This window comes from Mustela putorius, unplaced genomic scaffold (genome assembly GCF_011764305.1).
Source record: "Mustela putorius furo isolate JIRA1106 unplaced genomic scaffold, ASM1176430v1.1 tig00000253_pilon_pilon_pilon, whole genome shotgun sequence".
NCBI lineage: Eukaryota > Metazoa > Chordata > Mammalia > Carnivora > Mustelidae > Mustela > Mustela putorius.
Genome location: NW_025421329.1, coordinates 8,369,361 through 8,391,015, shown reverse-complemented (window position 1 = coordinate 8,391,015; position 21,655 = coordinate 8,369,361). Strand labels below are relative to the sequence as shown.

The following is a 21,655-nucleotide window of genomic DNA, read 5'->3' as shown; positions in this document are numbered from 1 at the left end:
CCCAAAGAAAAGGTGTTTTCAACATCTGGCTACAAACAACTCAACTGCTCTAACAATGAAGTGATATTTCCCCCAGGATGGAAACATGTGCTGGGGAGAATAAACAACCCTCTGAATGCTATCTGTAACAGCTCCATCTGCTGGTTCCCAGATAATGTTACAGATCTGACAGGTGGACATCGATCATATTGATCCAATAATAAACAGTGCTTTATAATAGAAGTCTTGTCGTCTTTCTTCTCAGTCCATCCAGAACTGCTCCTGGCCCAGACACCAGCCTGCATGCACAAACAGCAACTGGGGATCCTAAAATAGAGTGCAGGGCTCGCTTTGGAAGACAGTCAGGCTAAATACGGAACTCTCCAAAATAAAGGATGTGACAAAAAGACTGTCCTGCCCTCTTTGCGATTTTAGACAACACAACTTCCTCTTCCATTCCTTGGGTTTTCATACCCTAAGATGCAAGTAGTGACACTTGCAACTCAGGCCAAATGACGGTAAGAGGATTATAGTAATGAGGCCATGCTTCGTATGCTGTGAGCTCCTAAAACCCATGAGTCATATAAAGATCAAGGCATTATAATTACATCTTAATATTCACCGACAGTTATCAGAAATGCCTAAAATCTCCCATTAATTCAGTGAGAATTAGATGTCTATCAGAGTTAGATACTATGATATGAAAAAAAAAATAGGGGTGGAGAGAAAAGATGTGACAGAGTGATAGGAGATAGAGACCAAATATACAGAGTTCATAGTTGCTTCATCAGCAAAAAGAACAGTCCTAGGTAACTTGCTTGTTCTTCCTGATCTATTCAATATATACATGCCCACTCTCTTAATGGGAATGCCATTCCAAATTATTATTTTCATCCTTTTTTATTATTTTTTTAAGATTTTATTTATTTATTTGACAGAGAGAGATTACATGTAGGCAGAGAGGCAGGCAGAGAGAGAGAGGAGGAAGCAGGCTCCCTGCTGAGCAGAGAGCCCGATGTGGGACTCGATCCCAGAGCTCTGGGATCACGACCCGAGCCGAAGGCAGCTATCTGTAACAGCCACTGAGCCACCCAGGCACCCCTATTTTCATCCTTTTAAAAGTCAAATGCCAGATGCTTACCATCAACTGCACATACTGCATAATACTCAGAGGCGGGCACTTGACCCGGACTAAACTTTGGCATTACAGGGTATGGCTTGGGGCTTTGGAGCCTCCAAGATCTTCATCATGCCTGACCTTAAATCATTCCAAGTATTACAGGGTGAACTGTGTCCTCTTTAAAAAGGTATATTGGAATCCAAACCCACAGTACCTTCTGAATGAGGCCTTCTTTAGAAATGGATTCTTTACAGAAGTAATTAATTAAAAGGTCACAAGGGTGAGCCCTAATCCCACATCTGGTTTTCTTATAAAAAGGGGAAGTTTGGGAACATAGGCAGACACAGGCAGAGAAAACACAATTTGAAGAGACACCAGGAGAAGAAGGCCATCTGCAACCCAGGGAGAAAGACTTGGAACCTTCCCTCACCACTCTCAGAGGGAGCCATCTCTGTGACATCTTAATTTTAGACTTCTATCCAGAACCATGAGACAATAAATTTCTACCATTTAATCCATCTAGTTTGGGATACTTGTTGCCTTAGCAACTTAATACACCAGGTAGACACACAATCTAAGTAAAATCAGTGAGCTTGTTAATTGATGGATGGATTGGTTGGCTGATTAATCAGTAGAATAATTTTAGAAGAAACAAGACAAGAGTCATTGTATTTCCTCTATGCAGAACATAATAACTGGGATAAATGGAAATGCCATTTCCTCTAAAGGGAAATCCTCACAATATAAAAAGTTCATATGCAAACAATTTTAAATCTTAAGCCCAACAAGGTTTATAAATTCTCAGACGATCTTTAAACTGACAAGAGAAAAAAGGAAACTTTTTCCTCATTGCCAAATCCTTTATCAAATTCACGTCCATGATGCTTCCCATTGAAATTGAAAACTGTCAAAGAATCACTGAGATTTATGATGAGTTGTTTCTTTCCCCAACAGCAACATCAGCATCGGTTAAAATTTGACAACCATAATCTAGATGACAATTTTGTGATTGGGTCGAATGTAATTTGTTCTTCCTCCACTGCTGTAATTGTCCAGACCTTATCACTGACTTTATTGTGATATCAGCCATGATACCTTTCTCTCCCAAAAGATCTCCCGAAGAGCTAAACTCACCAGAGTCAGATAAATATTAACTTCTCCAGGAAAACCCTAGAGGGCTTGAAAGCAACCTTGTAATTCAGCCAATGGATTGCCCATCACCTATGGAAAGGTCTCAGGATGGGGAAAGCGTAACGAAGTAAAATTTCCTATCCTTATCTGTTCTTCCTAACAAGTGAACATGTCAGAAAGTTGGTGACCATGAATCCAGAATAATTAGAGGAAATATCAATTCAGTCACTCCCAATGTCTTGTTCTAAGTGTTTTACTTCCAGCATTGCAGTGAGGCCAGATGATTTCTAGGAAAATTTAAGCTAAATGCTTCTTCTCCAGGTTGTGCAAGCCCAAGCAATATGTCCTCCCTTGACATTCCTTTCCTTAGTAGGGACCTCATAACCTCCAGGAGAGATACAAGACAAAGAAGTAAGACAGGGCATTGATGACGATTAAAAAAAAAAAAAAAAAAAAAAACTTACAGAGAACCCACTGTGATAAAAGCAGAACATCTCTACCCTCTAAGTGACCTTGAGCCTGCCCCACTTAACCACAGGATTCAATTCAACCCAGTCCTATTGCCATCTAGTGATTTCCTATCCATAAGAGAAATACACCATGGAGACACACCCCCAACCAGGAACCAAAGAATCAAGTTTCCTGTTTCTGGAAAGCAATTAAACAATCTATGAATCTGTTATTTATTTCATCCTGAATGCCAGTAGCCAAGATAGTGTCCCTCATCACCCCCAACAGAATGGACCATGAATCAAAGAGAAAGAAAACATTACAAGGGGAAAAATTTTAAGAGAGAAGGCGAAAACCCTTCTGGGTAAGGAAACTCTCCAGAATTTCTCCAAACTCTCCAGAATTTCTCCAGTGACAAAGTCGTGTGCCATGATGTGTGCAATGGTCAAGAGCATGGCTTCAGATAGACCTAGATTGAAATCCCAGTGTTTCTATAACCAGAGCTCATAATAATGATGATAATTGAAGTGAGAAGTTAGAGAGTATCTGCCGTGCGTTAAGCACCTGTGCTTTGCATACACTGTCTCATCCCCTTCTCACAGCAGACAAAGAGTAAGTTCTTTCATGATCTCCATTTAACCCTGGGGAGGGAATGAGGCACAAAGAAGTATTTTGCCCCAGGTCACAAGGAAGAAGAGAAACTCATGCCCATCCACTCTGACTCCAAACTCTATGTCTAAACTCCTTAAATATCAGGTTCCTTATCTTTAAAATCAAGGTAATAATTATTGTTCCCTAATGTGTGAGGTATTGTGGGAACTAAATGAAATTATATATATAAAAGATGTTAGTACAGTGCCAGGGACACAGCAAGTTCAGTAAAATATGTTCTATTAAGATCCAATCCCCTATACTGGCTAGAACTTATACGGCGTCTACTACTAGTGGCCCAAAACTGTAGCTAATTTGTATTTATAGTTCCTCTCATTCTCTTTCTAAATTTGCATGGTTCTTGGAATCCAGAATCCCTGTTTGGAAAGAAGGCAATCCTGGCCTTAATAGCAGCAGGCCTCTTCATTCATTTCAGAGAATCAGAGACCAAGATGAGCAATATTGCACTATTTCAAAGTACACTGCAAACCTAAGTTTACTCTAGGAGGATTAAAGACTTAGGGATCTTGTACATTCAGCCTCAACAGGGCTCATTTTACCTTCAAAACCCAAAACAAGTTCCTTGATTTTCCTCTCATCTACAAACAACTGGGTGTTTTTATGGACTGTAAAGGGCATTATGTTGGCTGCATATATTTGTCTTATAGGAAGTGTATCCAATGTCTGTCCTGAACCAGGAAGGACAAAATTTGGGACAAAGGACCCAGCATTGTGTGGCATTGTGTGGCTGTAGTTGTTGAAAAACTTAGCTCAAGACTTTCCATAAACACTCATGGATCCTGGGGCAGAATTGTCAACATTGGTTAATTAGGGGGTGTTATGGTTAATTTTGTGGCTGGGTCACAGTGCCCAGAAATATAGTCAAATATTATTTCTGTGAGGGTGTTTTTGAATGAAATTAACATTTAAATTAGTGGACTTTGGGTACAGCAGTTTACCCTCCCTAATGTGGGTGAGCCCCAACCAACCAAATGAAGGCATGAATAGAACCAGATTTGTATCCCTCCCCAGCACAGGAAGGAATTCTCCAGGGGCACCTGGGTGGCTCAGTCAGCCAGGCATCTGACTCAATTTCAGTTCAGGTCATGATCTCAGGGTTGTGAGATCAAGCCCCACATCCAGCTCCATGCCCAGCAGGGAGTCTGCTTGAGATTCTCTCACTCCTTCTCTCTCTGCTCCTCCCCAATGCACACCTTCTCTCTCTCTCTCTCTCTCTCTCTCTCTCTCTCTCTCTCTCACACACACACACACACACACACACACACAAACACACACACTCCAAAATAAATAAATAAATAAATAAATAAATATTAAAAAACAAAAGATGGAATTCTCTAGCCTGATGGTCTTTAGACTTGAAATGCAACATCAGCTCTTCTGTGGGTCTCCAGCTTGTCAGCTCACTCTGCACATTCTGGATTTGTTGGACTCTGTAGTCACATGAACCAACTTCTTAAGATGGATCTCTTTGGTCTTGTTTTGTTGTTTTTTTTAAAAGATTTTATTTTTATTTATTTGACAGACAGAAATCACAAGTAGGCAGAGAGGCAGGCAGAGAGAGAAGGGGAGGCAGGCTCCCTGCTGATTAGAAAGCCCATTGTCGGGCTCCATCCCAGGACCCTGAGATCCTGACCTGAGCGGACGGCAGACAGAGGCTTTAACCCACTGAGCCACCCAGGCACCCTCTTTGGTCTTGTTTTAATGCTGTGTTTTAAACTTCCTGAAACTGTGGAATTTGAGCTTTTTTTTTCTTGTATTTGGTAATGAGCCACTCATTGTTGGTCAGAAATATATACAGAAGTCTTCCATGATAACTTAAGTTCCTAGAACCACTGAGAATCACAAATTGTGCAGGTTCGTGGGCTCCTTTCAGGTTCTCATCATTTTCTATGTCTGACTTTTCCCTCAGCACTTTCTAGTACTCTGCTTGCCATGGGTAATTTGGATATCCCAAGCATCAAAAGAATGGTGTTAATTTAAAGTTTTTAATTCCATGGGTCCATGGTGGGGACCAAGGGAAAGGAAGCTCTTCTTTATAGAAAAATGCCAGCAAGTGCAGGCATTGGGATTCAGAGCAATGAGATTCAGGCAATGGATGCTAAAACAAGTGGCTGGAAATTATTGGGCAATATTTACACAGTGACAAAGAATATTGAAACAATACTAAAGTATTGCTTACTCCTCAGATTGCTTAATAATCATTTACTAATTCACATGGGTCAATCATCACCTTAACCAAGTGATCAAATGTAGTCTCACTAATAGAGGGATTAGCTTCCTAATGAGATTCAATGTGACATGCCACACATGTGATGTTCCCTATCCAGACTCGGATCTAGCATCCGGTTTATGGCTGTGTGTGGCACAGAGGGGCAAGGGAAATGACACCAGGAGAAAACAGTCTGGCCGATCCAGAATGGGGATTGGCCTTAATTCCAAGTAGTTTAATGCAAAGAAATTGCCTTTACATAGAGTGATTCAGCATATGTGGCAAAGTGTTAATAATTGTTGAATCAAAGTTGAGGGTGTACACATGTTCCATCACTATTTTTCAACATTTCTGTTTGAAAATACTCAGAAAAGGGACCAAGAAATGAAAAATAGCTTTCAGGTTTACTCTTCCCCTATCTCCACCAGCCCCTCCCAGCTTCTAGTAGAGCATGTGTTTTCTAGACTTGATGGAGAAAAAAAAAGAATAGAGGGGAAAAAAGGATGCATTCACTATTTTTAAACAGCTTTATTGAAATATTAAGATACTGAGACATACCATACAATTTGCCTAATTTAATCTGTATAAGTCAATGGTTTTTAGTATATTCGTAGAGTTGTGTGATCATCTCTCTACAGTGATTTTTAGAACATTTTCATTACCCCAGATAGAAACCTCCCACCCCTTAGCTATCATTCTTCAGCTGCCCCAGGGTCCCCAACCCTAGGCAACCACTAATCTAGTTTTTATCTCTAGATGCATCTGATTTTTACTTCTTGAAGATTTGACACATGTTACCAAATTCCTTGGCCACTGGCGATGCTTTAACAAAATGATCTGTGTCCTGCTGCATTTGTTCACCCAGGCTCTCTGCAAGAGATAAGAGGGAGCTGGTATCATTCTCAACCTCTGGGGGCCCAAAAGCCTCATAAGACCAGGCCTTCTGCCTTCCAGCCATACTAAGGAGTGCCCTGGAGGAAAAGAAGTGGGTCTGCTTTCAAATAAAATGGACCACCATTCCAGGTCAGATGAGCTCAGTTGACTCTTCCACCGGCCAAGGGCAGGTAGAAGGGGCATTGCATACTTGCAGAGTCTCCCCCACACCTCATTTGTATTCTGATGATATCTGCAGATGCTCAGCGACCCCCACCATAGCTAGGTCACTGACTTTCCTCCATCTCAGCTCCATTTCGATGAAGCTCCCTTGGCCACCATGCATGATGCCCAGGTGAACCACAAGCAAGGCAGCTGTCTTCCTTGAATGGCTGGACTGCATAGCGGCCCAGGCATCTGTAAGGAGCAAGGAAGTCTTCCTGCAAGAACAATGGTAGAACTCTTCTTGAGACAATGCAATTACATTCTAGCTCAATTCAAAACAGTCTCAAGTTTTTGTTTCGGTTGATTTTTACTTTTAAGTACCAAGAACAGCTCACTCCTGGAGGCAAACAACACAAGCACCTTGTGGCTGATGTTAACCTTTGAAGAACTTCATGGAGGAAGGTTTTATCAGTGTTAAAAGTTCGTGAATTTTGAGCCCATGGATAGAACAGCAATGTCTCTGAAGTAATACTAATATAAAAGACTATAGAACTAAGAAAAGACACTGCATGAACTGTGCTTAGGTCTGAGGACATTGAAGTGTGTCATGTTTAGCCCTGGATTGCTAGATAAGCCCAATAAGAGGCCAAGTGAGTTTTATCTTAAACAGTTGCATTTTATTTAAATCTTGCTCCCCACTGCATCTCTTTTATAATAGATTTTTATAATCATTTGCCTATTTGATGACCTGGTATATTTGCTATGTTTGACTAGGGCTTCCTACATGGAGAATGACATAAAGACTTATTTGATGTAGTCTTTGCTCACATCTCTGTTTTCCACCCCAATACCATATACACTCTCTAAGCTCACAGTGTGCATCTCTGTTCACTGTGTAGCCGGTGTCAGGGATATGGGCAGGGGAAACCACAAGTCTCCCTCTAGGGCATTTCCTAGACAAAGAGAGAAGGACTACAAATGTGAAGGTCTGCCTTCACATCCCCCTGTCCAATTTTGGGCATGAAACAATATTTTGAACCAAAGAAACCATTCATTGGTGATCCCAGAGTTTACATCCGGAGGTTAGGTAAAATCGAAAATACACTTTAGATTTGGAAATTTAACCATAAATAAAGGCTTAAAATCCCAGAAAAAAAAAAAAAGAATGAAATGCGGTAGTAATCTTCCAAGATCAACGACTCCCACAGGCTTGAGGGTAGCCCCAAATCCCTCTGCAGTAACTGAATATTTCTGGTAGCTCACTCTATAGCCCAAGAGAGCAGACCTGGGGAGGTACTGTTTGTGCTTGGCACTTAAGGTTAAGAGCTTCATTTTATAGCTCCTTTTTGCACCTGTTGAATGAGTTCCTCCCCCCCCCCCATATCCACTCCCCCCTTCTCTCCCACCCTCTTCCTACAGCATCATTTTTCTATCCTTAACTGCCACCTAAGGACCGTTATCCAGTGCACACAGACCCAGGGTAACTTGTAATAGTGAAGTCAAATGCTTATGTTTTTCCCTGCAGTAGGGCAACATTTTTCATCTCTTATTTTCCTTGGCCAGATGGAAGATGTCATTCAGGGAACCCCAGGTGTTTTGAAGATGAAAAGGAAGGTAGGGGGCCTGGCTCAGTGCTTATTAACCACAGAGAGAATTTGGTTCACTTCAAGAAATAGTAAAATAATGGCACAGGAGAGACAATGACTCTTAATGAATTCATGTGAGTAAAGTGTAAGGTGGCCAGTCCACAGACATGCAGTCCCGAGGCCTTCTTCTGGAAGAGACAAAACAAAACAATTGTTTTCTATTACTACACAGTATTTACCTCCCTCTCCTGAAGCAATTTCATATCCAATGCCAGGATTGCCTCTGTCTGAGTGCTTTGGCTCCCATTTAATTTAAATAAGGTGGGTGATACCTGACACTGGAGTCCACAGTCCGGCTTGAGGTAGGACTAATCTCTGGTGCTCCCTCAACCAGATGAACAGTTCCACCTCCAACTCTGCTTTCAGAAACTCCCTCCCTAAGGAGCCAGGAGGCCCCCACCCTCACATCCCACAGGGCTGAACATCTTCAGCTTTCAAATACCACCTTTCAGACCAAAGTCCCATGGAACGCATCACCCGCCTGGAAAATAAAACAGCCTCCCAGGCCCTGGGAGGGGGGGGGGGGGGACAGAAAAACTACGGAAATAAATCCCAGAGGCTGCCTCTAATCCTGGACAGGTGGCACCTTGGCACAAGTGCACTGAAATCACTTTCTTCCTAGGCTGCAGAAAGCTGGATCCCTTTCCCAGAAAGACCAACACCCCTCAATCTGGAGGGAGAAGGCGTCCTGGGGGTGGAGCCTAAAGCCCAGAGCGAGAGGTCTGTGACCTCCCGCGAAGTCGTGCTATCCGCCTTCGGTCGGCGTATCTAATGTAAACGCTGTTTCACACATAAATAACGTGCCACATCTGGCCCTTCGGTTTTATGGCGTCTTAGCGACCAAGCAATTTATAGATGGCGACCTTGTTAACCAGTAGCCGAGCTCTTCAGGGACTGCAGCGTCCAAGGCACCCCCGGGGCCGAAGAAAGGCTAGAGAGTGGAGACTCCCGGGGTCCCAATCTCCAGCTCAGAGGGGCGCTAAGGAGAGGGAACCTACCCGCCCTTTTGGGGGGGTGAGGGCCAAGGCAAGGTGGTAGCCCCCTCCCCCAAGCCGGCCATGTGGCAGTGAAAGAGCCATCGAAGCCCAAGTGTGTTTGCGCTCATACCCAATTTATTACCGCTGAACATATGGCCAATATTTTGACTCACGTCAGTCGGGCAAGGAAAACAAACAGAGCGCGCGCGGCGCGGGGGAACGGCCCCCTCCGCGGAGGCTGCGCTGCCGCCGCGGGGCCGGGAGCCGGGAGGGTGGGGCCGCCGGGCGGGGAGTTGGGGCCGGGAGGGGGAGAGCTCGCCGGCCGGCCGCGCCGCGCCACTGCCCGAGCGCCAGCCACTCCGCGGCTCGGGATAAAGAGCGGCCGGGGACCCGCACGCTCGCCGAGCACCCGCCCAGCGGCGCGCCGCGCTCCAGGTAAGCAAGCCTCCTGTTGGAGCGCGGGGCCGGCGTACTGGGGGGTGCGAGGAACGCGGCGGAGCCCGCGAGCCGCAGTGGAGCCAGCTTCGCCCCTCGCTGTCAGGCGCTGGCCTCCGCTGCCGCCGCGGATCGGGACGCTCTCCAGGCACGGTCCTTGCGGCGGGCGAGGGGAGAGGTTTCTCCGGGCACTGCCATCCTCGCCAAGCTGTGCCAGGCTTTGGGGTCCTCTGCGCGCCCTCTGGAGCGCCCCTCCCTCTCGCTGCGCCCGACTCGGCTGGGTCCCCTAGCCAAGGAGTCCGGAAGCAGCAGGTGGGCAAGTGCTGGGCGTCTGAGGTCTTCCTCTGACTCCTCAGGTTCTGGGGGGCGGGGGCAATCGGGGAGGGGCCGGCCCCGCCCGTCGCGCCCGCGGACAGGAAAAGTTTTACCTGCCGCCGTGGCCAGGTGCTCCCGCCGTCGCGCGCTTCCCCGCGGGGCCGCGGAAATGGGTCTGCCCTAAGGGGCTGGGCAGGTGCGCGGCCGGGAGGAGGGCCGCGGTGCTGTTCCCGGCCCCGCCCCGGAGGGCGCGCGGTGGAGGAGGGGCGCTTGGAGGGGGGCTGGTCCGGGTAGGTGGAGGGCTAGATAAAGACGCGCCTTGAAACGCGGCGTGGCTGTCGCGGCGGCGCCGGGGAGTGGGAGGAGGAGCGGGCGCGCCGGGCGCCTCGCCAGCCCCCTCCCCACTGCCGGGTGCCGGATGCTCCAGGGCTGCCCTGGCTGCTCTAAGGGAGGGCGCGCCTCTGCACCCACCTCCGCCTGGTGAGTCTCCCCTGTGCGCCGTGGGTGCTCGGGACTGGGAGCTAAATCCGAGGTAGAAGTCCCGAAGGTAATTTGGAGGTGGCACCTAGTGGAGAAAGAGATTCTCCTCCCGCGGAACCGGGCCTCGAGGTGGAGGGGCTATGAGCAGGAGTAGGGTAAGTGGCGGGAGTCGCAGGCAGGAAGGTCCAGGGCTGGGGGGCCAAGCAGTGGTCGGGGATCGCGGCGGAAGGCAGCCTAAACTCGGACTTTGAGGGGACGAGTGTCGCCCGGGCCGCGCCGGGCACCAGACAGTTCTCATTTACGTCAGTAGAGATCGCCAGAGCATCAGAAATGAACCTCGGTGGGGTCTGCTGAGGTCCCGGTTTCCCAGGGGCGCTCCCTCCGCTCCAGCCCCTTTCCCCAGCCACACATGAACACTACAAGGAGCAAGGAGCCCTTTGGCGCACCTCTCGGGCCTCCTCGACGCTGGTGGCCTTGGGGGGTAGAAAGGGAGCGTTGCGTCTGAAGGAGGGTCGCAGACCTCTGGCGTTCAAGATTGGAGACCTGAGAGGAAGATGCCCAGGACCCCCTCCCTCTAGTGCCTGAGGGCCCTCACAGGTCGGTTCCTCGTCCCTCCCGACCCCAGCCCTTCTCAGCGCAGGCGAGAACTTGGCTTCCCCGCGCCGGCGACGACTACATTTCACATCAGCCCGCCTGACCCAGCGTTAAATGCTGCATACTAACCGGTTAGAAGAGGCCGGTTGCTGTTCGAAGTCTTGTGGTAATGATTTTGTCACGTGCTAAGAAGTAAATTCAGATAAGAACATGCTTTCAGCGCCGTGTTTCCTTGAGAAACCCAAATCTTCTGCATTGAAATCGCCCTTATCGGGGGAAGGTCGGGCTTGGCTGGACGAACGTTCCTGAAGGCAACACTGACGCTGCGTAATCTCATTGTAACATATTTAATCATCAGAGCAGCGCGAACGAATAAGGCAAAGGGGTTCGCCCTGGGGGGACATGGCGTTTGGTTTCCCCAATAAACCAGTGACAATGGATTGGCTGGGACAGGCTCATTTGGCCCAAGGGGAGCTTAGAGCCGCGTTTTTAAAGAAAACATTGGAGGGAGGCCGGTTCCATTTTGTAATGTGCCCGGAGCCACATTTCGTGTTCAATTTAACATCCATGAAAGTTAAACGGCTTTTCTCGCCTTTTATTTTATTGGAAGCATTTTCAAAGATCTCATTAAAGTGCATTTATCAAAGTCCTAACATATGTCCGCGGGGTCTTACGCCCACACAATGAGGCTGATTAATAGGAAGAGAAATCCCAATTTCTATTACAATTTTTGTCCTCAGGAGATAGCTGCCGTTCTCGTTCTCTCTCTCTCTCTCTCTCTCTCTTCTCTCTCTCTCTCTTTTTCTTTTTCTTTCTTTCCTTTTTTTTTTTTCAGATAATTGGGAAAGTGATGTATATTTCACCTTGGAAAAAAAAGGATAGGGGAAGGTAGTTCACTGAGATGACAGCAAGCTGCACCCACAATTAACTGCAGGAGAAATCCAGGCTCCAGGTGCCAAGATCGGGTCTTCTCTCCGTGGTTTCTCAGAGTGGCTGCGGAGCAGGGGTCGGGGGGGACACTTTCGCCCCAGACACAGAATCTGAGCTCCTTCTCTGAGCCTGGAAAACTTATTTGCCCAACACCTTCTTGGTGACTTGGAAAGATTGTCCTTCTGGGAGGCACCCACTCATTCTTCCCCTTCTGGGGTCAATTTTAAGATTTAACACAGGATTAGTCAAAGAAAGAAAAAAAAAACCTCACCTTATACTTGAACCCCAAGTGGGCTAGATTTTCTTTCCATTCATGCTAGCCCTCACTTTTTGGTCCATCTGGTCCAATGGCTGTGGTTCTCTTCTGCCAGAGATTTGCCCCTGTCGTGGCCTAGCCTCAGAAAGTTGCACACGGGCAGAGCTTTAGGCCTCCCCAACACAGGCTGCAAGGAGTCACTTTCTTTCTCCCGGGAGCAGAAGGCATGCCAGTCGGTGCTTGGACCCACCGGAGACAAGCCTGACTTTCAGTTTTCTGGTTAGGAAAGGTCCCTGTTTGGGGTGGTACCCTGGGCCACACTCCTCCACTTTTTTCATCTGGAGGTCAGAGCTGACACCTGCTTCCTGAAGCGCCTGTTCCAGTACCTGGTATCGAAGCCACCATTGGGCCGCTTTGGAGGTGCGCATCTTAAAGGTGCGCGTCTTTATCACCAGGCTCAGGGACCAGACTGGGCGACATTTTCCTTCCTTCCCCATTGATTTCGAGTGCACGCCACGCTCTGAGTCTCCAACCCGCGATAAAATAAACCTTCCCCGTCCGACAAAACCTTTGTGTCCTCGCGGCTAATCCTCGCCGGAGCAGGAAGGTGCAACGCGCTTTGTTTCGGGAGTGAATGAAGACAAACGCTTGCACCTTGGCGCTAACCAGACAATAAATTAATCCACTTGAACGTTGTTATCCGAGATGGGATGTGCGGGGGAATGGGAGCTCAGCCACATACTGTACAAGGGAAGGAGTTTCTTTTCAACCTCTTTTCATTCCAAAATAAGAAGAAGAAGAAAAAAGAATGAAGTCAAACAAATCAGTGTTTCCAAATAAAGGGGAAAGGCCTTGTATTTTTAATGATTGGAGGCGCTTTTGTGGGTGGGAAGGGCAAGGGGGTGCCACTTAGGGCTGAGGACGCTTTAGGTTCCTCAAGGCCCCCCCCCCTTTGGAGCTGGCCTGCAAGGCGCTCCCCCAAGACTTTTTCTGCCCTAAACTGCCCAGGAGGACGTGCCTAACCAGCAAGGTTTCACCAGCCGGAAAAGGGACAGATGTGAGCGGGACACCTCCCAAGAGGCCCTCAAGCCCAGAAGAGAGATGTGGAGGTGTGGGGGCGGGGCCGAATGCCTCCCCAGCACGCCCACTTTATCCACTAGCTCATCAAGCCGGGCCCCCGCGCGTGGGGTGTGCCCAGGCCTCTCCTCACTTTCCCAAATTATCTTCCTTTCTTTCCTCGTTTGCTGCCTTTCGGACCTCACCCCTCCCCCAACAGGGGGCGTAAAGCCGCGGTGTGGGGAAACTGAAAAACTGGGAGGCAGGGAGCACCAGGGCCGCCCCCTCGCTCCGGAGTTCAGAAAAGGCGCTCGTGTTTGAGCTACCTGGGAAAGTAAACAGGTAAACACTGGGTCGACTTGGAGGGCCACTTGTCCTGGAGTGGGGCCACTTAGCGTGTGTACATTCACCTCCCCTCATGGGCCTCCGGCGATTGTTCAGCTTCCCCGCCGCCCTCTCTAGCCGCCTGCGCTTCAATCCCTCCGGATTGAGGAGGAGCTTAGCCGCCTGAGAAGCCTCCCAAAAGAGGTTCCCTCTAGACTCCGGGGAGAAAGATTCCCTTCCTCTTCTCCACCTCCTCTCTGGGCCTGCAACTCCCTTTGGACCCATACTAAACGTGGGAAGAAGGAATATGGAGTGTTTTGTAGGACACCTGGAACCCCATCTTTGAGAATAAAGACCAGAGACGGGGAACCTCTAGCTGCACCGATGACCCTGGCAGGGAGTGCTAGGTGGTGGTGTACACCAAAGACAGCCAGACTTATCTCGGGCCTAGAACATGCTGCGATCAGACTTCCGGCGTCCATCTCCACCTGCCCAAGTTTTCAGCCGCACAGGGCCGGTGGCAGAACGCTCAGGAGCTCCCCCGCGCCGCTGCTTGCAGAACTTAAAGCCCCAACCCAAACAAGATGCAACCAGGACATTGTCTTCTCCTGGCTGCTAGATGGAACCTGGAGAGAATTTACTAGAGTCCCAAGCGGAGGGAGATTAGAGCACATCCAGGCAGAGCTGAAACTGGTGCAAGGCGACACTGTTTGTTTAGAATGGACAGGGTGGGGATGGCGGAGACATCAATAAAGAATTCTAGAGATGGGGCAGAGCACAGATTTGGGTTTACAGCTTTCTGGGCGCGCGGAATCTCGCCAAACTGGAGATCTCAGCTGGAAAAGACTGGGCTGTGGTGCTCCCAGAGAGACCTCTTGAGGAGTCCTCGGAATGCAATCACCTGTTTAATATTTGTGTGGAAAGGTGTGTTTGGTTGTATTCCCCCGGCTCTTCCCGGCCACATGAAATCGGGAAGAACTTGGAGCGTGCTCTGGCAGAGGACTTGCCACTGGCCGCCAGCTGGTCCCATGCCGGCCTCCCAGCATCCGCAGGCCACTCCTGGGGGACTTGCGTTTTATGATCTTCCTCTAACAAGCAGAGTTTCTCCCCTTCAATTATGAGCCTCCCAGCGGTCTCCCTGCGCCTTTTCAATTGCAAATGTCAGCGCTTTGGAAGCGGTCGAGGGAACCACACGGGCAAGGAAGCGACTGGGGAAAATGGACTGGTGAGGTCTCAGGAGAGCGACCCTGAGCGCAGTGGACCTCGCTCCACTGGGTGCAGAGCGTGGTGGCTGTAGGCCAGGGGGAGGCTCTTGAGACCAAGAGAAGGAAGGAAAAAATGCAACCCCAAGTCCGGGAGATGGCTGAGGGAGCTGATACCCAGGCGTTGGCCTGTGCTGACAGGCAAAGTGTGGCCGCACAAGTGCTCTTGGAAGGGGACACTGTGACCTGAGGTGTTGGAAGATCTCTGGCTAGTGGAGACCAAAGGACAGGCACAGTGGGGAATGGAGCTGGTAATGAGCTGGAGGCCTCCTTCTATAGGCACCATGGTCAGCTCTCCCTCTCCTCTCCTCGATGAATTCCCAGGAGTCTGGAAATTCTTTCTTTCCTACAGACAACTGTAGGAAAATTTGTCTCTCAGGTACTATGCCCACTGAGGAGGCTCCCAGGGAGAGGGGGAGGGGCCCAAATCAGCAAGATTAGATCTTGAGGGAAAGGCCCTGTGTATTGGGAAAGGGAGGGGAGACCTTGTGCATGGAGCTAGGTGGTTCCAAGGTAAGGAAAAGAACAAACTCTGAGAAGGCATCTGGGGGTGATTCCTTCCCCCATCAAAGATGGGTCTGAGGTTATGCAAAAAGGGACACATCTTGCCAAAAGACAATTTTTCATCCAACCCAAGAACTGATCTGTCCCAACCAGACTCCTTTCTGGCCCTTCCCTATCCCTGGAGCCGGATCCCCCAGATATCACCCCCCTTGAGGGAGAGGAATAAGGGGAGGGACCACAGGAGGGACTTTTCTGCAAGGCTTGGGTTGAGGAACTTTTTCTCGCCAGTTATTTATTTTGCAGTGGACTAACAATGGCTGGGGAAGGCCCAGCCTGTCCCTGTTTCCAAACTGTACCCGCCCCCCCACACACACACTCCTGAAGAACCAACTTCCCTCCTCCGACAGGACAGGGCGGGGAGCTCCCACGTGAAAGGGGGAAGGGGGAGGCAATGGGGAGAGAGGCTGAGAAAGACAGACTGGAGAGAGAGGAAAAAAGCACGAAAAGTAATGAGTTCGAGGAACAGGATTCAAACCAGTTTCTAATTCTTGCAGGGAAAAAAAGAGGAAGGAGGGGGAGAAAGGAAAAAAGAAAAAGTAGGAAGAGAAAGAGAGGAATGGGGAGCGTCGACATGAAGGGGTTTCCTTAATATTGTGGACGGATTCAGAAATGAATGAAGAGATAGTCCATTGAAAAGGGTTGAACGCCATGACAACTAGGAACAGCCTTAGATTTATTCCAAACAGTTAGGACACGTTGAAAGAGAGCGTCAATCATGTATTATTTCGCCACTGAAATAAATGCAAAAACCGAGCCGGGACAAAGGCTTCCAACGGGAGCGGGACATTTGTCTACATTTCGCTCATTGTCCGCAGCTTAGCAATCGGTTTGTATTTGTGTTTGCCCGGGTCCGACCACCCAGGACGCGCCGACGAGGGGCTCGCTCTAACCTGGGCCATTGTCACCCACGTCACATACTGGGGGCGAGGCAGCCAGGGCTACAGAAAGCCGCCGAGCGGCTCGGGGAGAGGCGCCCTCACCGGGCGCTGGCAACCCGGGGGTGGCAGGGGCTCGGCGGCGGCCGCAGCTGCGCGCGGAGAGAACCGAGCCCCGCGCGCTTCTTTGCCAGCGCTAGGGCGGCCGCGGCTAAGACCAGAGGGGAGGGCGAGACCCGGACCCCGCGTGCCGCCTTTTCTGCTCCTCCCCACCCCCCCCCCCCACCCCACCCCACCCCCCCCCCCTCCCCCCACCCCCGGCAAAGCACCTCCTGACGCTTTTCTAGGACCGACGGGAGCATCAGGTAGCAAACCTTCCCCTCACCCACTACCCCCCCAAACCAAAAAAGAAAAAGAGAAAGAAAAGGAAGGAAGGAAGGGAGGAAGGAAAGGGGAAACTGCAAAGAAGGGCAGAAGTGCAACTTGGGCTTCTCTCAGCGCCTAGGAGAAGGTGCTGTCCCAGGAAAGTTCAGTTCCCAGGCTGGCGAGAGGTTAGGAACCTCACACAATCCTAATGCAAGCTGGGAGCCTGGAGCAAGTGTTCCGATCGCGCCCCTGGGGCAACCAAAGGAGACGAAATTTAAGGATTTGCTTTGGAGAGGAAAACTCCAAGGAAAACAGCACCATCCGCCCGGCATGCGACCCCCCTCCCCTGCGGTTTTCGGGGTCCTCACCCGGGCTGGATGCAGCTCCCCTGACCCCCACCCCACCCTTCCCCTCTTCCTTCCCGCCGCCCCCACCGCTGCTAGGAGGCCGAAGAGGGAGGAGGGCTGGAGAGTGAGGCATAATAAGGGGCAGGAAGGGCGCCGGGCCGTCTGTCCTTTCCTCCACCCAGAGAACGCGGCCGGCAGAGCCCAGAAGCTACGGGGCCGCGGACCGAACCCGGCCCAAGTTCGAGTTCCCCACCCCCACCTTACCCCTCCCCTTCCACTTCCCTTCCCTTCCCGGGCTGCCCGCAAAGCAGCAAGTGAACTGCGCTGTGCTCCCCGGCCGCTTAGAAATGGAAGGGGGTTGGGGAGAGAAAGAGGCGGAGTGAAGGAAATAAATAAGTCTTTAGCAAATAAAGAGTGGCTGGAGGGGGGTGGGGTCGTTTGGTGGTGGCTCCGGCCGGCCGGAGCCGTTCCCTCTCCTGGGTTTCGGGCTCTTTCGGCGTTAACTAGAATCAATTACTTGCCTTGTCATTTCTAGTACTCATCCTTAAGCCTCAACCAAAATATTGACCTAGGAGGCTTACAGAAGTTGGGCTCTTGCCATTTGAACCGGATCTTGTTTAGGGAACCACCAGCGATGAGGAGGAGAGATTTCCGCGGCTCAGCCTTCGCCCCCTCCCCCTTTTCCAAAGGCGCCACAAATCGCCAATTTTCCGGCTTGCTGGGGGCGGGCGCACGGGGGCGGGGAGGTAGGAACCGGTGAATGTTAAGGAGGATTTTGTTGTTGTTGTTGTTCCTCTTGGTTTCTGTTTTGTTTTCTCTCCTCCTCCCCCGCTTTTTTAAAGATGCAATTTGTTAAAACGGCCTTTTCAAGTGTGTGGACTCTCGAGCGACGCGGTGGTCCTTTGTATGTAAATAGTGGGTAAAAAAGGCTCGCCCCGTCTTTGCAATTAATTGACACGTTACACCTCTCATCTTGCTCTAGAGGGCCGTTGGCTGGGAGCGCGGAGCTCCCCAAAACCCACAATTTCACATCTGCAAATACTGTCTTCATCCACTTGACTTCCAAGACCCGCCCACACGTGTCCAACCTTTGCGTTTTAATGTCTCCCCCCTTTTTTTCCACCCTTCTCTCGCTCCCTCTCTCGCTCCCCCTCCCTCCCTCTCTGTTTCCCTCCCTCTTTTTCTCCCCCTCTTCTCCCCCCCTCTCCCCAGGTTCGTGAGTGGAGCCCAGCCTTATATGGACTGATCGCTCGGGCAATGGCCCATTTTTTCCTCGCCACCAGCCGCCACCGCGCGCCGAGCGGCCGCCGGAGCCCGAGCTGACGCCTCCTTGGCACCTCTCCTGGAGTTACAAACTAGGGCCCGGCCCGCAGCGCTCGGCGCGCAGGCTGCCCATTCCCTGCGTCCATTTCCTCGTGGTTTCAGAGAAGACACAGGAGCTGCGTTTGGGCTCCCCCACCCCTTCCTTATAGTTTCTTTCTCTTTTTTAAAATAATAATTATCTCAATTATTAAAGCCCACCCCCCTCCTCCCCTCCCCCTCTCCCTCCCCCCATACCCCTTCCCCGCCCCAACTGGGGAGCGCCACGAACTGACCAAGTGAAGCTACAACTTTGCGGCATAAATTGCGGGGTCCCGAGCCATGTCGCTGACCAACACAAAGACGGGGTTTTCGGTCAAGGACATCTTGGACCTGCCGGACACCAACGATGAGGAGGGCTCGGTGGCCGAAGGGCCGGAGGAGGAGAGCGAGGGGCCAGAGCCCGCCAAGAGGGCTGGGCCGCTAGGGCAGGGCACCCTGGACACCGTGCAGAGCCTGCCCCTGAAGAACCCCTTCTACGACAGCAGCGACAACCCCTATACGCGCTGGCTGGCCAGCACGGAGGGCCTCCAGTACTCCCGTAAGTAGCGAAACTTGGCCGCCGCGGCAGTGGCGCCTCTCATCCTGTGGCCGCAGCCCGGGCTGGAAGCTGGGGGAGAAAGGGAAAGGAGCCATTTAAACTCGATCCCTTGCCTGCTCCTCTAGAAAAATTTTTAACACTTGTTAATAATGCCCTAACTCTTTCCTCTTCAACCCTCCCCCCACTGCCCCAGTACCGGAAAAAGACTTGGTTTCAGATATTTTTCCAAAGCAAGAAATTAGGAAAACGAGGGGGAGGGGAATACCTCCCAAGGGCTGCTTACAGATGTCAACCCAGGACTGATGGCTCCGGTCGGAAGCCCCCCATCCCCCTCAACCCGACAGCCGGGAGGGACTGGCCTGGAGCACTGGAGCGAGCCAGCAAACCTCGGGGTACGGGTAGAAGGTGGGGGAGGCTCCCGGTAGCTCGGGTATAAATAGCTCACCCTGCCCCCTGCACGATCATAGAGGACGCTTTGTGCAGTGCGGAGGGTGTAGAGAAAGTCCGAAAGCAAAAACGAAAGCCCCCAAAAACCTGCCTTAAATGGCCGAGCTGATCAATGCCGGGATTGTGGGGTTTTTGTTTTAAAAATCTGCCCACGTCCCTCCAGAGAGGAAACTGCTTAAGGGGGCCGGAGCCCTTAACTCGGGATGATCTTCTCTGCGCTCCACTACCCCCAAATACGCACCCACACTGTGCGAACCCCTAGAAACGCGAGCCTGGAGCCCCCATTCCTGTCGCTTCGCCTCTTTCCGATGGGGGAAACCAACGGTTTTGTTGCGCATGGAGCAGGGCGAGGGTCAAGGCGAAGGCAGTGGGGCCGGGCTGCCCCGCGCGGAGGGCGGAGGGCGCACGGAGTAGCCGAGACGCACAGGGTCTGGCCCCGCCGGCGCGCGGCCTCCAGGCGCCTGACGCGCTTCTCTCTCCCCCAGTGCATGGGCTGGCGGCCGGCGCGGCGCCCCAAGATTCAAGCTCCAAATCCCCGGAGCCTTCGGCCGACGAGTCACCGGACAATGACAAGGAGACCCCGGGCGGCGGGGGGGACGCGGGCAAGAAGCGGAAGCGGCGGGTGCTCTTCTCCAAGGCGCAGACCTATGAGCTGGAGCGGCGCTTCCGGCAGCAGCGGTACCTGTCAGCGCCGGAGCGGGAGCACCTAGCCAGCCTCATACGCCTCACACCCACGCAGGTCAAGATCTGGTTCCAGAACCACCGCTACAAGATGAAGCGTGCCCGGGCCGAGAAAGGTATGGAGGTGACACCCCTACCCTCGCCGCGCCGAGTGGCCGTGCCCGTTTTGGTCAGGGACGGCAAACCGTGCCACGCGCTCAAAGCCCAGGACCTGGCAGCCGCCACTTTCCAGGCGGGCATCCCCTTTTCGGCCTACAGCGCGCAGTCTCTGCAGCACATGCAGTACAACGCCCAGTACAGCTCGGCCAGCACCCCCCAGTACCCGACAGCACACCCCCTGGTCCAGGCCCAGCAGTGGACTTGGTGAACGCCCCCCCTCTGAGACTCGCGGCCCTAGGCCCAGGCCCCACCCCGGCGGCGGCGGCAGCGAGGAGGACTCGGTCCTTACGGTGGCTATTATTATTATTATTATAATTATTACTATGGAGTCGAGTTGACTCTTGGCTCCATTGTGGAGGCGCCGGGAGGTTGCCTGCCTCTCCCTGGAGTGGCAGATTCCATCCACCCATCTCTGCCCCATCCATGCCTCTCTTGTTTTCAACCTTTGGAGAGGGCTGAACTATAAGCCGTGTTTACAGAATGTTTGCGCAGCTTTGCTTCTTTGCCTCTCCCCAGGGGGACCAAATCGTCCCCGACATTAACGTCCTCACTTGAGAACGAGAAAAAGACCAACACACCCTTCCCCCGCCCCGCTTTTGTGAATTTTGTAAAATATGTTTGTGTGAGTAGCGATATTGTCAGCCGTCTTCTTCTAAAGCAAGTGGAGAACACTTTAAAAATATAGAGAAATTTTCTCCTTTTTTTAAAATAAGAAAATGCTAAATATTTATGGCCCTGTAAACGTTCTGACAACTGGTGGCAGATTTCGCTTTCGTTGTAAATATCGGTGGTGATTGTTGCCAAAATGATCTCGAGTCCAGCGGGCCTGTTCTCCCTCCGGGCCCAATACCTTTCTTTGTGGGTTTTTGTTTGTTTGTTTGTTTGTTTATGTTTGGTTACCCCTGCTTTCTTTTCCTTTTATATTTTGTTCAGTGCAAACATTTCTCAAATATGAAAAAGGAAAAAATGTGTAGGCGAGAAGCCCCCTTGCCCCACCTCCGGGTCCTGAGCCCTGGAACTTGGAGCTCAGCGGTTCCTTGCGGTTCCCCTAGAGCGCCGGGCGCTGAAAGCTTTCGATTTTTTTAAATAAGAATTTTAATAAAAATCCTGTGTTTAAAAAAACCAAGCCCGACCCTCCCGTTTGTCTTACTTTGTCGCCCTGCGCCGGGCCTGAGGCCTAGGGCAAGGACCCCGGCCTGGCCGCTAGCCGCGATCTCACTCACTATTCCCTTCGGGGTCTGGAACCAGGGGCACCGGGGGCGCTGGAGAGGCTCTCCGAACAGGCCTAGCTCGGGCGGGCCAGCCAGGTTCTGTGCCTTGGATTCCCGGCTGGGGCAGGAGCGGTTGGCCTCGGGCCTTCGAGCCGTCCACCAGAAGCCTGAGGTCGCCCACCCTCTCCCGGGCCTCTCCCTAGGCCTCGCGGGCTGTGTGGCAGCCTTCTG

At 51.1% G+C, this 21,655-nt stretch overlaps 1 protein-coding gene across 1 annotated transcript; it reads left to right on the top strand.

The window, feature by feature from the left end:
• Nucleotides 1–17,443: 17,443 nt before the first annotated feature.
• On the top strand, nt 17,444–21,339 carry NKX2-2 (NK2 homeobox 2). The gene is made up of 2 exons (XM_004754120.2): nt 17,444–18,926; nt 19,859–21,339. The coding sequence occupies exons 1-2, from the start codon at nt 18,668–18,670 to the stop codon at nt 20,419–20,421; spliced, it is 822 nt and encodes a 273-aa protein (XP_004754177.1). The 5' UTR covers nt 17,444–18,667; the 3' UTR covers nt 20,422–21,339.
• The last annotated feature ends 316 nt before the right edge of the window (nt 21,340–21,655 follow it).

Bases quoted from the DNA above. Each gene is read 5' to 3' on its own strand.
- NKX2-2 (XM_004754120.2), top strand. From the start codon at position 18,668: ATGTCGCTGACCAACACAAAGACGGGGTTTTCGGTCAAGGACATCTTG. The intron at 18,927-19,858 runs GTAAGTAGCGAA...TCTCTCCCCCAG, and splicing joins GGAGGGCCTCCAGTACTCCC to TGCATGGGCTGGCGGCCGGC.